The sequence below is a fragment of the Corvus brachyrhynchos genome, unplaced genomic scaffold (assembly GCF_000691975.1).
Source record: "Corvus brachyrhynchos isolate BGI_N302 unplaced genomic scaffold, ASM69197v1 scaffold101, whole genome shotgun sequence".
Taxonomy (NCBI): Eukaryota; Metazoa; Chordata; class Aves; order Passeriformes; family Corvidae; genus Corvus; species Corvus brachyrhynchos.
The window spans coordinates 8,998,777-9,013,701 of record NW_008237239.1 but is presented as its reverse complement, the minus strand read 5'-3'; the positions used below and the strand labels follow the sequence as shown (position 1 = coordinate 9,013,701).

General features: G+C 38.1%; 1 protein-coding gene across 1 annotated transcript in view; it reads right to left on the bottom strand.

Moving 5' to 3' along the window:
• The window catches only part of CNN3 (calponin 3), a 21,232-nt gene that overhangs the window by 678 nt on the left and 5,629 nt on the right, over positions 1 to 14,925 (bottom strand). The window contains exons 2-7 of the mRNA XM_017729868.1: positions 4,283 to 4,404; positions 3,769 to 3,835; positions 2,411 to 2,548; positions 1,827 to 1,943; positions 965 to 1,111; positions 1 to 416 (exon numbers count right to left, since the gene is read on the bottom strand). The exon at positions 1 to 416 is cut by the window's left edge and continues 678 nt beyond it. Coding sequence (XP_017585357.1) covers positions 69 to 416; positions 965 to 1,111; positions 1,827 to 1,943; positions 2,411 to 2,548; positions 3,769 to 3,835; positions 4,283 to 4,404 — 939 coding nt within the window. The 3' untranslated portion in view covers positions 1 to 68. The remainder of the gene's footprint in view (positions 417 to 964; positions 1,112 to 1,826; positions 1,944 to 2,410; positions 2,549 to 3,768; positions 3,836 to 4,282; positions 4,405 to 14,925) is intronic.

The window sequence follows — 14,925 nt, the reverse complement described above, 5'->3', positions numbered from 1 at the left end:
ATTCCACAAGGCTAGTTTCGTTCTTACTGAATAAAATAATGGACTAATACTGAACTTTTGATGCAAAGCTAGTAATCAATGCCCTGGTCACTGTACTGACCATGGTAATCTCTTTGATAGTCATCTTGGTACTCTCCGTGATAGTCATCTGGGTATTCTGCCTGATAATCACTATCGCTGATTTCTGACCCATTAGTTCCTGTTCCTTGGCTGCCATTATGAATGACAGGTTCTGTGGGTGCAGCACAGTACTTGGGGTCATACACTTGCCGTCCAAGCCCGTACACACTCATTCCCTTCTGTGAAGCTACTTTGTTGGTACCCATTTGTAACGAAATAGTTGAGTTATCCACAGGTTGTAATATGTGCTTCTGATCGTAGATGTCTCTCCTGGTACCTGGTGCCAGCATACCAGCCTAATAAAACAGGATTGTAGAGGTTCAGTAAGAAGGTCAAGAGCTGTGATTACTGGATTTATGATTTCAACTAGTATGCCTCACTGAAAGTGCTGAAAATTAGGAATTAAAGTATAACAAAGCACAGCAGCATGTGTTCACTAGTAGGTAAGTCACAGATTAAAGTCCTTGCAAAAAGGTCCAATTTATGTTCCTCTTTGGAAAGAATATACGAGTACTCTGACTAAGATGGTGCCAGTAAGCAATTTCTTTTTTGCCTTTGTCTAGTTAATACTTAAAATGAAGTTACTGTTTTCTTCTGGCATAACACTGCCAGCAGGAAATTCTAGAAGAACCAGGTCAATTTTATGCCTTAAGACACTCAGCACAGACACACTGGTTAAGGTAAGAGATTCAAATTCCTCAATTACTGAATAAGAGCACAGCTGAACTATACCCACTCACTGCTGCCTGTTAGACTCTGCTACTGGGCACCACTCCAGGCTCTCCTGTCCCAGTAGGCTGAGAGCTGTGTCCACCCTGCACATGTCACACACAGTCCTGCTTACCTGACTGGCTCCTTTGTTAGTGCCCATCTGTAGGCTAATCGTCGTCTGGTCAAATGGCTTATCAGTTTGCATTTTTGGATCATAGAGGTGTCTTCTAGTTCCATAAGCAGTCATGCCTGCCTGACTGGCACACTTGTTGGTGCCCATCTTTATTGGGGAAAGGAAGAGGTGGACAGAAGAAATTATTTTTATTTGTACATTAAGAACAGTCTAAGGAAACAAATATGGTTGGTAACTGCGATGGCTGATAAAAAGAAGTAATTTCAGTGCATGTTTCCCTCATGTAGTTTGACCACTACCTGTAATAAATTACCTGTTCTCCTTACTGAGTTTCAAAAGGAAAAATAAAGGCAACTGTCATCCTAAGGCATTTCAGTGACTGGCATTTGCCCAACTGCATTGCAATTGGAATGGATGTATGCCTCAAAATGTAATAAGTAACTTTTACCTTGGACAGTAATGAGTCATTTATACTGCCACGACTTCTCTACCACAGGAATTTTAAGACTTTATTTTGGCTTTTATGATTACTAAGGAAAGAGAAGAGAATAAAAAGTTTCTACCATACAAGGAACTTCAGCTATCCAAAGACAAGGATGATGCTGCTAATACTAGCTGTTCCTTTCCTCCTTATCACTCTTACAGAAGATTTAAAACAAACAAACCAACCTTCCAGGCAGTGACTTGAGCTTATAAAGCCAATCAACTGCTTACAAGAATTAAAACCTTATTCCTCCTTCCAAGATAAGAATATAGTGTTATTCTGCACCTGGTTTTGCATAAACAATGTATCAGTTAATCAAAGCAAGGAAGTTGTTCTCAAATGTAAAAAATTAACTGCAAACTTGAATTTCATACTTACCTGCAGGCCAATTACACTTTGACCAGCTTTTAGTTTTCCTGCATCAAAACTTCGTGCTTGTTTCTCTGCATATTTGACACCAATATCAATTGTAGTATGAAAACCTTTAGTTTTTGCCTATGTAGGGAGAGGGAAAATAGAATATTCAGTGTTTGAAGTGTATTTTCTGTCTCCACACCTTGAGCCTGGGCTCTCAAATGATGCCACAAGCAGGTCTATCTCCATGAGACTGTGTGTCAGGGCTGAGAGAAGGTACCAGTTTCCTATGCCATTTGAAGGTGGCACTCCAGAGCTACCTGAGTCAAAAGGATATTCTGCAGGGATTAGTGTTCTCCTGTGAGCCTCCTCTGTTCTGTGTAAGCACATGGAAGCAGTCAGGAACCCTCACTCTGAACTAAGCCTTCCCTGGGGCATGTGGGAGCACACAGCCCTCTGAAGTGCAACCTCTGCAGTATCTCAGACTCTCAGTACTGTCTGTCCTCTCCTGACAGGCTGGACACTCTTTTTTGTATTTACATGGGTTGGAAGGGTGCATCTGAACTGGCCTGTGGATTTGGGCCAACTGCAGGAATACAAATACTTACCAGACCTGCCAGTGCCACTAGAGTAGTCTGTACTTGAGTCATATTTCCATTTTCAAAAAGATCATTTGCTTCAAAAATATCATGTGGCTTCATGCCGTAGACTTGGATGGCTTTGATAAAATTCCCAATGTTCTCCAGCTAAACAGAAACAAAAAAGCCAGTTTTCTACACAGTGTTTCAAATCAGAAACTAAGTAATTTTAAGCCTTCTGGTGTTGGTTGGTTTGTTTGCTTGTTTTACTCAAGTTCTTTACCTTGTGCAAACTGGACAAAACAGTTGGCATGGTTAAGAGTGACTGGTGGGAAGTCTGGGATTATTTTTTGTTAGTTTTAATACTGATTTCAGAAATCAGACTAAAAGGTTATCCAGCCTGGCATTCCTCCATCAGTGAGTACCATATACTTTGTTAGAGTGGGCTTTGATAAGAAAACTTGTCTCAACTGTCTGTCCCTTCCAAGAGAAATTCTAATCTAAAACCTGCTTCAAAATTAGAAAATTTTACATAATGTCCATGCTATTTGACTTCAAGAACTGATAATTTTGAATAAAATAAAAACATAACTATGTGGATGGGGTCCTTCTATGGACTGAAGGCATTATCTTGCTCACCTACTGGGACAAATAAGCTTTGGGGTTTATTAGCACATTTTAGCACTATGTGCTGTAGAAATTGGGAGGCAATATGGAATACAAAGAGTAAGGACCAAATCTCGTCTTTCCTTCTGAAGTTTTAAGAGGTATTAAAACTTAAAAAAAAAATCCTCGCCCATATTTAGAAGTGTTCAATGCCAAGAAAACAAGGAGGCTGACATAACAGTATTAAGCTAGACCCAGCAACAGCAAAGGCAGCAACCCTAGGCAGCAACCCTTCCAATGCTTGTTCCAAGTGCATGTTGCATCCTCTCCAGACACATTCTGAAGAAGATGCTTCATACAGAGATGTCTGGGTACAGGCAAGCTGTTGACCTAATACCTTGCAGCACTGCCTGGATGGAAAACTCAGTTGCGATTTAATAAAATGTAAACATCTTGGTTTTTTAACTGGGAAAAGGCCTTGCTATAGGGCTCTAAGTTGTTCTTCCATCTGACACTTCCCTGAGCAGCTAAAGTGCTGCTATTAAATACAGGTACTCAACTGCCATTGATGAACCACCTCAGCTGTAGCTGCATTCTGTTAAACACTGTTCATGTCTGCAGCATCCTCAACTCTTGGATATGTATCATATGTAAACTTGGTGCTACTAAGATTTAAGATGTACCACTTTCACAGCAAATTTGTTAATACAGAACAAAATAATTGTTTGGGGGTTAAGGGGGTTAGAGGTGTAGTTCTGAGGTTGGGTTTTTTTTTGTTTTACCTGGTGCCAATTTAGTTTTGATTGATTAATTTTCTTCACTGATCCTGGCTGCAGCTTATTTATAAGCCTGGGGAGGTGAAAAAGAGGGAAATGCTTAAACAATAAATCTCATCCTTATACCATCTGTGCAGGCATTATATAATACTTTTACTCATGCTTTATTAGTTGCATTAGTTTCATCAAAATGGTCAATTTCTTGGTTCATACAGTGGATTAGCTCAGTTCTCAGGTCTCACAAGTCTAATAGAGTAACAATTTTTGTGTGCCATTTGATTACTATAGAAATGAGTTATGCCATTAAATTTAGAAACACTTAGAAATCTTAGCTGCAATATAAAGGAGATTTAAGTGTTCATTTTTCCAACAGTTTCAAAGAAGTTGTCTCCTGTCCTACAGTCAGCTATGTTTGACTGTTATTGTTGATGTCTTTTGAAAGGGAATCTTCAGAAAGTCCCTTCTTAGTTCCTTGAAAGTAGAAAGCTCCTAAAAATAAGGTTACTTAATAAATGCTTACTCGCATAAGATTATGCCATCTTTTAATCCCAGTTGAAAGTTTGCACCAATACTCAGCCCTGTAACCTCTTCTATCCAGTTACGCAGATCTTCTTCTATCTGGGGGTCATATTTCAGGGCAATCTGTAACACAAGCAGTTATAAAGTTACTTCAGGAGAGAAATCTCCAACTCTTCCCCACCCCAATTCCATTTCAGAGTATGCTATAGCTGTTATCCAATAATTTTACTGCTGGATTTTTAAACGGTATTTTATGCATCAGAGTACAGATGTAAGCACTTTATCCCTCTAACTATAATTTTCATGGCTTTACTAAAGGTCTATTTGCAAAAAGCACTTTGAAGCATGTAGCAGTTTTTCCTAGGGTAAGAATTCCTGGAGATCCTGGAAAGTCTTTTGACAGCTGCAGAGGAATGATTTTTGAAAAAATATTTGATTCAAGCTGTACTTTGGCAGGAAGTAAGGAAGGGAAATAGTATATTATGAACACAAGTATTCTGAATTGCCATGCCATCAAGTACTACTGCTCACATGTAGATTTCACTACATGAAAAATTTTATGTAATAGATTTGAAGTTATTCACCTGAAGATTATAGTGGGTTTGCTTTTACAGCTAGTTTATGATTAATGGAGATGACCTAATAAATTTTCTCCTTGTTGCTACAACATTAAGAGTTATCTTGCTGGGGATTCTGGGGGCTGCGTGTGTGTCTTGGTTTATCATTAACCTTTAGTATCCCTGCTATTTCTTTTCTCTTCGATCTTCCTGGAAGACTCTTTTGGAATAAACTGTGATCTCATATTTTAATTGCAAAGAAAGAAAACCTGCAATAATCTTTGAAGTTAAAGGCATCAAGCAGAGACCCAGAGCTGTTAGCAAGATGACTTAAAAACTCATTTTCCAGATGTTCAGACTTCACTACTCTGTAAGTTTATGCTTCAGTCACTAGAAATCAATCCATGTGAAAGGAATGCTTAAAACCAGTGAACTTCAACAGCACCAGCTGTCAACAGCATCCGTGTTCCTTCACTCTGCCCTTTGTTCCCCTCCCCTGAAGGCACCAAAAAGCAGCTCCAACTTCCTTCAGGTTAAACCTGTCACCTTTGCAATCCTTTTCGCTATTGGCAAGTTGGACAAAATGGATTCTGTCACTTGAATCATCACTACTTTTTCTGCAAACAAAACAAGTTATCTGAGCACAAGATTGTGTGGGATAAATAACCTCCACTGGGGCAGAGGTTGGCAACACTTCCACCTTCATTAATTGTCCTGCATGGGTCAGTAAGCAAGGTGGGAAGTGAGGTTACCTTGAGAAACCTGACAGGCAAGCACAGAATGTACCTGCAGTATTTCTAACACGTAGAAAATCAGCTCAGCTACACCAGTTGCTTACAAACTCCTAACAAGAAACTCATGTACAGCCTATCACATTTAGATCAAAATGTACATTTGAGACTTTATACATATAGTTTTAAGACTTCAGCCAAGAAAAGCCAGCTATTAGCAGCTATATTTATACTGCAGGAGATTATAATTCCAACATATCTGAATTACTTGGATAGAGGCAATTGCTACATTTTGGCTAGCATTAGTAATCCCTGACTCCAAACTGACCAAACTACAAATTACAGTACTCTTTTCTCTATGTTTCTTCTAAGGGGAATGGAAAATTCCTGTATCTCTGGCTTTACTTCAAAAACTTGTCTGAGTAATACTTATTTTCCTTAGACTATTTGTAATAGTAGTGCTATGGTGCCTTAGTTACAGATGAGGATAATGGACTAACCCATTCCTACATTCAGATCTTGATTAAGGTGTAAAATTTTGGTCATTATTTTGTACAAGATGACAAGGAAAATTTCATAACTTTATTTTTTAATCATACCTTTTGGATATTAGCTAAGACTAGAAGCAGACTAGGAAAGCTAACTGAAGGTCACAGCTTCAGACATGGCTGTGGTCTCCCCTCTTGAGTGGCAAATAGCCCCTCTTGCACTTCCCTTAAGTTTAGCACCAGCAGCAGCACAACCACATTCATATACAGTGATGGTAGTAATAGCAGGGGTGGGTAACATCTTGAAAATGGTGTATGAAGAAGTCAGCTGTCATCTTTCTCCTTCCTAACCTGGTGATTAGCTTACAAATGACTTTTCATGGATCTTTTTATTTCTTGTGGAAGCAAAGCTTATGTGATCACAGCCTTAATTTGTCTCCCCAGTAACATCTGGCAGAACCCAACTGGCTTGTTCAAAATTATAGAAGAGAAGCAGTCTTGGACAGAATTGAGTCAATTTAGATTTTGTGTGAAAATAAATATATGTGCAAGAGAGAAAGATTCCAAAACATCCCCCCCCAAAAGACTGAAATGTAGCATTGTACTCTTCTTACAAATTAGAGACCTATTAAAATCTTGCAAAAGTGACCTCACCCACAAAACCTTAAGTTACGTGTACAGGCAAGACATATAGTGTATGATTTATTTCTGTACCCCACTTCAAATGAAGGAACAGGATTTATAGAAAAGCCAGAACTTTCTATTCTGATGCTCCAGTCAGAAGACAGCAGATAATTTGGGCTGGTCATTCATATGCTGACAGTTCATATTGTGATAAAATCACCATTCCAGCATACATGTGGGTACAAAACAGGGGTTGAGCTAATCTCCTCCACAATTCTTTAGTTACATATATAAAGAACATTGTGCTTTCTGAAAATTCAGGCAGTTTCAGTGTAGCTTAAAGACAGTGCTAGTCATCCTGCAGTTGAAATTTTCTGGAATAGAACTAGATTGTTTCTACCGCTTTTATTTTTAAACACTAGCAATATTTTTTTTTCCTTCAAAAAAAAAGGAAATTTAGTTTGTGATCATACCACCAAGACACACAGTTTGAAGATTAAACTTTTCTCTCCCAATATTAAAAAAAAAGTAAATATGGAAGCCAGTAGGAGTGAGAACCCTAAAGACTTCTGGAAGTGGGGCTATTTTAATCTTTCTTGGCAAGCATCTAAAAGAAAAAACATGGCAGAAATTTTCCTCATTTAATACTAAGTGCATTCCATATGTGAGATTACAACTGAACTGAATATTAAATTGCTGACCCCATTGCTTGGGAACCTTAGAAATAATCAGGTGGAATTTTATCACTTCTGAAAAACATATACTTTATGTTGGAGTACTTTTACCATGTGTTCAAATCTTGAGCTTTTCAAGAGGATTTGTTTTGGGATATCACTACAGTGGTTATCTAGAGATAGGAAGTAAAAAATGCTTATACACATGAGACTTTTCTTATTGCCACTAAAAGCGTTACTATTAAATCTCCTAGTTTTCAAAGTTGTCTTCACCTACTGCAGTGTTTGACTTAAATATGATAACATTTTTGTTCTGATTTTTGAGCTAGTGGGAAACTAAGTTACAAAAAGTAAAAATTGGTGTTATTTTCTCTGCAAATTATATTCAATCTACCTGAAAGCTAGTGATGTGAAATCTTTAGAATCAGGCTTTAAACATGTGAGAAGAAGGGATTAAACAGGGAGAGTGACAGGTCAGATACTACCAGAAGCAAGGCATTATGCTTACTCTAAATTCTTAGCTCTTCTATTCCCAATGGCACAACCAGAAGTTACGTAACACTCTTAGTGAATATTTCATATTTTCCATATGTGGATATCAGAGTTGTTCCAGTTTTCCTTTGATTGCTATCTATGAGGTGAAGACAGAGGCTTTGATATAAATGTAAAAAATTATGTCTTTTTCCATTACTACTCATCAACGTGCCAACATTTGATCCTTTATAAATACTTCATGGAAGATACTTAAATCTTACAAGTCTACAGCAAAAGAAACCATTGTCTACTGAAGATGAAAGCAGTAGCTAAGTAGCTTCATTCAAAGTACCATCAGTGCCATGAAAAAAAAAGCTACAGTTTCAGAATACTGTAGAAATTATTCAATTGTAGCAATGGATATAAGATTTTACAGAAGTTTAATATAAGATAGCAGGAAGCCAACTGTTAATTTTTTTCCTTTCTTCTGAAAAATATATAAAGTTGTAAATGTTGCTCTTTTTGTTGACACTTCAAAGATACAGGTTTAATAGTTAGAAATATCTTCGAAAGGAAACTAATGTTTATACAAGTGGTCAAAATTATAGGTGATCCAAGGTTGTGGAAGGAAAAGACTGGGTGTTACTTGCCTATTACAAACTGATATACATGTGTTTATGCCAATGTACGTATGCCTCAGGCTGGAATCCTTGGGTTAAACTTGATTCCTTTGGCAACTTCACACCTGATCCTCACACCTAGTTCTGTTCAGGTAGGACTTTCCGGTTTGGGACATGTTGGAGGGTAAAAGCCCTCCCTCAATGTGTAGTACAGGGACAGTAATAATCATCATTGTTTTTATCAAGCTCATGAATTCCTGGAAGCTAGCGAAGTTCTGCTGGCCAACTTTAATGATCTGTCTGTGTCCCTTGAAGTTACTCAGTGTGCCTGTAGCATGTTTAGTTTGAGTGATGATGTTAACCAGTACTTCACACCATAACTGATATCACATGGACTTTCAGTTGTCCTTTTATACTAATCTTTTCCAAATTACACAGTACACACTGTACGCTAAGGGCAAGGCGTCTGCCAAATCTCCAGTTTAAGAGTTCAGCTGGCTATATTGCTGCTACTCTGGAAAAATACTGTAACAGGATCTCAAGAAAGAGTTTAAGCACACTGCACTTCTTTTTACACTGGGACTAGCAAACACAAATCTTACTAAGTTAAAAAGCAGGCATAAAAGACAAAACTTTCAAAGTTAAACATCGTGTCATAACAGCTTGCACTTCTTTGTTCTGATGAAATTTTTGATTAAAGCTGCAGGCTTCCTGCCCTCCCCAGCAGGAGTCGAAGGTTTAATGTACAGCATGCTAAATTTAAAGTACTAGTAGGCATTTGAAAAAACTGCTCTCTAGTCATAAGTTTTGACAAGAAAAGCCTGTACTTGTCAAAGTGCATCAACAATTCTATCATAGGAACTGTGTTTGTCAATAAAACTTAAGATGTATGTACATATAAAACTGCAGCAAAGTAGGTTGTACATTTTGGTTTTCCAAGGTAAATAAAGTACAGGGCCATGTACAGCAAGAGAAATAACCAGGACTTTACTCCAAGATAAGATAGCATTAGGAAGAGGTTACATATATGCTTTTTCACCAAAGTGAACAGAAAAATACATAGAGCCCTAAGTTTTGGATTTTAACGTTCTTCATAGGGCGAAGTTTGGTATGGCCCATATTCTTGCTTAAAGTAACACAAAATTACTATCTTTTTAATTAAAAAACAAGATTGAGTAGAGAAGGCTTACTGAATTTCTAATAAGTATAGGAGCATATTCATCTTGTACTGAATTTAATTAATGTCTAGCCAGGGGATTAATATTAATTTTACACATTTAGATCATAAACTACTGAAAGCAAATAAAAACAACAAATGGAAAACTCCAGGCTTTAAGGCCTAAGGTTGTACAGTTTCAGTTTTAAGTAGCAATTTGTTCCTGTATCAACTTTTCAATCCTTATTAATTTGGAACTATCTGAGTGAAACTGAATTGCTGTGGTTTCAGTGCTGCCTTTGCAAACATCCTTTGCATTGAAATAAGCACTACCTTCAGCAGTGATTTGTCCTGCTGAGGCCAAAGACAGCAATGATGATACTTCTTTTTTTCTTTGCTTGGCACTAGTTTGTGATGAAATCTTTTTCCTACCCCTTTTAAGGCTTTATGATGGGGTATGGGGAAAGATGAAAGCGAAATTCTCTCCTGGTATCAAGACAGAAATAACTCTTGAAAGTCCTTACTGCTCAGAAGTGGGGAGTCAGGCAGACCACAGCCAGTCCCAAGTTGTTATCCAGAATTCCTGTCGATCACCTGGTGTTCCAGAACACACTTTTGCATCACCTATCTAAAATTTACACAGCAAAATATCTGGGAGAAGAAAAGTGTTAAGAGCATACTGGCTATGTGAGTAACCAAGAAAAAGGCACAGAAGAGTAAACTCTTCTCATTAAAGGAGAGGGAGAATGACTTTCTAATTTTTTTCTTTTTAATTTTACAAGCAAGCTAAAACTTTCCTTTAAAATTCTATGGTGTGAATAGATTACTATACATATCTAATCTTCAGCTTCAGAGGTGACAGAGAGTGGCAAGGACATAATCATTGATTATTTAGTCATAGCGTAAATAAATAGCACACCCTGTAAGTTGAGACAGAGAACACAAGAGTGGAAAAATATAAAGTTTGATTTTTACTGAAAGTGGATAAGAAGAGGAAGTGACAGGGTACCAAGGTGATTGTCAAGGGGAGCTTCTTGCCATATCAACCCAATGCGCTTTCATCATAAGGACAAATTAAAATCCCCTGTTAATTTCATGTATGTTCACCTGGATTGCATGCAAAAGCAAACGTCAGAGGAGGCATATTTGTGCACTAGAAACCCAAATGTAAAGGGAATATGACAATCCAGATGAAAACCAAAGGGGAAAGTACTTCAAAAACTCAAAACCACCATTCAGTATGCCCTGGTATTTGAACATGCTTTTTTTTTCTGTCATTATGGACTATTGTACAGAAAGGCAGAGAACACTGCATTAACACTGAAAGATCTCGCTATATCCCAATATGCTACTTAGAACAAAAACTTTACAGATGTATCCATTTTGGTTAATATTCAACAGTAATTTTTTTTTTTATGTGTAGCATAACTGATACCCTGCCAACATCTCACTGTTTTCTCTGTAAATCAAAATTTAGGCTACAATCTTTAAAGAAGAGAGGGATGAGCATTAATCCAAAATTCTTGGCACTCTTCTCATAGGCACAAGTTTAAACTCTGAAGTGAGAACAAACCATGCCTCAAAGTTTCCAAGTCATCTTACAAGTACAGATACCTGTAGTCATGCGTGGTGCTTGTTGCCAGATCTGCTGGCTGGAAGAACAGTGTTCTACCCCCTGGCTGTCCAGTAGGACTTCATGGCATTTTGCAAGCTATTCAAGAAGCCAGTGCTACCATCTCTTCCCCCAGAGTGCACCAACACTTGGGACACACACCTGCCCTTGGACTGAATGCTGGCTCCCTCTTGTTCTCAAGCAGCTATTGCAATGCCCTCACTTATTCAAACATGTTCTCAGTTTTTCTTGCACTTCTTGCTCTTATCATGTTTTGTCATAGTCACAATTTTCTGGCTTTTAACTCCAATTCTCCTTAGTCATCAGCTTCCACTGTCAACTGTAGCACCTTGTGGTCATGCCACCATACATTATACTTCTTGGTGTTGAGTTCCTTTGCTCTGTTTATTTAGTCTGTATATTGCTGAACTATTTATATTTCTTCACAGAACATGGTTCCAGTAGTATTCACTACCTATTATTCTGAATCACTGCTGGTTTTTTGTTTCAAAAAACCACTGGGATATGAAATTTCTTCTCAGCTAAAACACAGCTGGTCCAACCCAATGAACAAAAGCCTGTTAGTCCCTGATGGGAACTTAATTCTCCTTGCTCTGAAATCCACCACCAGTATGACTGATATGACACAGCAAATCTGGGCAGGCTCTGACATCACAAGCAGCACTGTCTCCTGAAACAACACACTGAGTGCTGCACGGAAAATCCTGGTAACCTGACAGACCTCAGTGATGCCTAGTTAATCTTCTTTTGTGGGGGAAAGGAAAAAAAATCATACAGAAAAATCTGGTGCATAAACAGAAAAAAACTCCAAAGCATCTGAAAACAATTTAGTTTTTCCAGTAGCAACCCTGGAAGCATCTCCTGAGACAATTGTTACTGTAACTCTGGTGGAACAGTAGTTCTCAAAGCCTAGATGGAACCTGCAAACAGAAACAGTAACATCAATCATCACTCAGTCTTTCTCAGAATACTCATTTAATCTATTGCTACTACAGAAACCCAGGAAATTATATATTCTTTCAAGCTTATTCACTTTTCTCCCCAGTAGAATGCCTTCTAAATATGTAATTTTATAAGTGAACTGTATTGTGACTTGGTAGCCCTTCCCCAAGGCCCAACTGTGCTGACAAGTCTTTCAAATTTACCTTCCAAATAGGACTACAGAATCTGATTATTTCAGTCTGAGTCTCTCTCCACACCTTTTTTTTTCTCTTCAAACCCTCTTCACTTACCAAAACCAGAGTAATTATGTTCTACAGCAGCAAGCAGGTAACTGGTAACTCAAACACACCTCTCAGAAAAGTTGGCTAAAGAAAGTGCTGTAAAATTTACTCAAAATGCACATTCCTTCTGCCTCTCAAGCTTAGGCACAGTCTGTGCTGCATTTTCTCAGCACTTTTTCCAAAGGTAAACCTCAAGACTCTGCTCTTATTGCTCTAATTTGCCTGCACCCAGTAAGCTCAGGTACTTGATTCCTTGCTGCCAGCTGTGATGCCAGGCATAGGCTTGACTGGGAAATGAACAGATGACACGGCAGGTCCTGAGGCAACAGGCATTTCCCACCCGACTGCAGTGACACTACTTGGTTGCCTGTCAGCCTGCACCAATTTAACTCTATGAACTCACATTAGCTGAACAGGCTCACTGAGGTGCCTGTGATAGGTATTCATACAGAAAACACAGTTTCCTCTCATTCTTACTGCCATTTCATCCTTGCACATAACAATTCAATTTTGTAATTTAGGTGAAAGACATGATTTCTTGAGAACTTCCTTTCGCTGCTTCTGGTAGTAAGAGCTGCCTAGATTTATCTTTCATAAAGGTAGTAGATCAAAATCTTTCAATTCATGCATAGCATGTTTTTCTGGTGGACGTAATTTTCCCCATTGCTAGTTTTCTTAGCAGAAGCACAAAAAATGCAGGTTTCACACCCTAAGCTTTAGAAGACTTTGTCTATCAACAGCTTCATACTCTGGTTTTGTTTTACTGCCAGCAAAAATATTGCAAGAATGAACTTGGCACAAAGAATGAAAGACAATGATAATCTGCTGCTCCTGGTCTTCCACCTCACCCCTCCTGGGTATATCTCTGACCAATTTAAGTTCAGTAGGTGATGCATAAGGCTGATTATAATCCAGGAAACATTCAAAAATATTTTGGATTTGGCAACCCAGACAAGTTGTGCTTTAACCACATAAAAAGTGTTTTAATGATTTTTTTTTAAAAAAGGTTGATGGCCACAAACACGTTAGAAAATGTTTATTTAATTTTCTAATAATATACATCTTTAAGAAGAAAGTCTAAGAAAAATAAGACAAAGTGACAAAATTTATGATTACATGAACTTCTAGCTCAACTTTTTATTTAATGAAAATATAGTTTTAGTAACGTACAAATCAAGCCATAAGCCCACTACACTGGAGTTTATGAGTAAAGAAGAAAGTACAAGTGTGAAAGCAGAAAAGACAGTCAAACTCCAAAGTAACAGGTTCTGATTCAATACCCTGTAGAAACTTTCAAAGCAGTGTTTTTCAGCAATTCAACACAAGCAGAAAGAACAGCTGGCACTGCTGGGGGTGGGTAGGAGATGCACATACACACTGCGTCCAAAACTCAGGATGCCACAAGGCAAGCTGTGGTGTCATTATGCTGCACACCTGAACTGACAGTAGGTTTGAAATACCCACCCAGCAGAATGGGGGCAATGCTGTGCTGCAAATGACTGCGAGATGTCTCAATCCTCAATTATTTAAGGTTCCATAATTGTTCTGTAGAAGAAAATGCTCAGGTGCACTGGCCAACTAACTTTGTTAGTTATGTTTTGTTCCCATACTGTTCCATTCATTCAAAGACCAGTGTTTTATCTCTGATATTTAATCTCACAATCTTTGTTTACTTTTTTATTAAAACCATCTAGATTCTTTCAAATAGAAGTAGCTTTCCATATCAAAGACATTTTCATACCATCATTTATTAATGATAAAGGCTGCTATCAAGACAGACCATAGTAAGAAGGCATTAGTCTTTTTTTTCTTCAACAGTTACTTGTACTTTTTACTTGTATAGGGCCTGATTAATACAACAATGTCAGCAAGGTAAGGGAATCTGCTAGGTAAGCTTCTTGCAAAATTAAGCAAAGAGCATTTAGTCTTAGCACACCAGATACGTGCCTGAACTACACATTCATGAACTACACCTTCATTGACTTAACACTGTATTGCCTTCCAATTACGATATATAATGGAACTTCTAATTGATTTCCCGCAGTGTTATGAAGTGAACCAAAGCAGTGGCAGCTCAGGCTGGTCACACAGCGGGAATCACAACAGGAGCTGCAGTACAGGTCCTGCTCCAACACATCCTTCTGCTTGGTGTGTACTGGCCTGAGCTCTGACTTTGTGTTCTGCCCATGCTCAACACAGAAGGAAAATACTCCGGTGGGGTCCATGTCAGCAGCAAGGCAGGAACTGCTTTTCACCATGAACTCTTAACTATAACCAAATCCCTTCCCAAATGCATGTGTATTTTATGCCTCACCTTTTTCTGTGAAGACTTCTAGTATTTAGTCAACTGATTAGGGACAACAGAAAAATACTTTTTAATTAAATTATTCTTATTCAAGCAAAATCGGGGATACTAAGATAATGCTGTCTGTAAATAAGAGGCTGTAGCAGTGGAAATATCAGC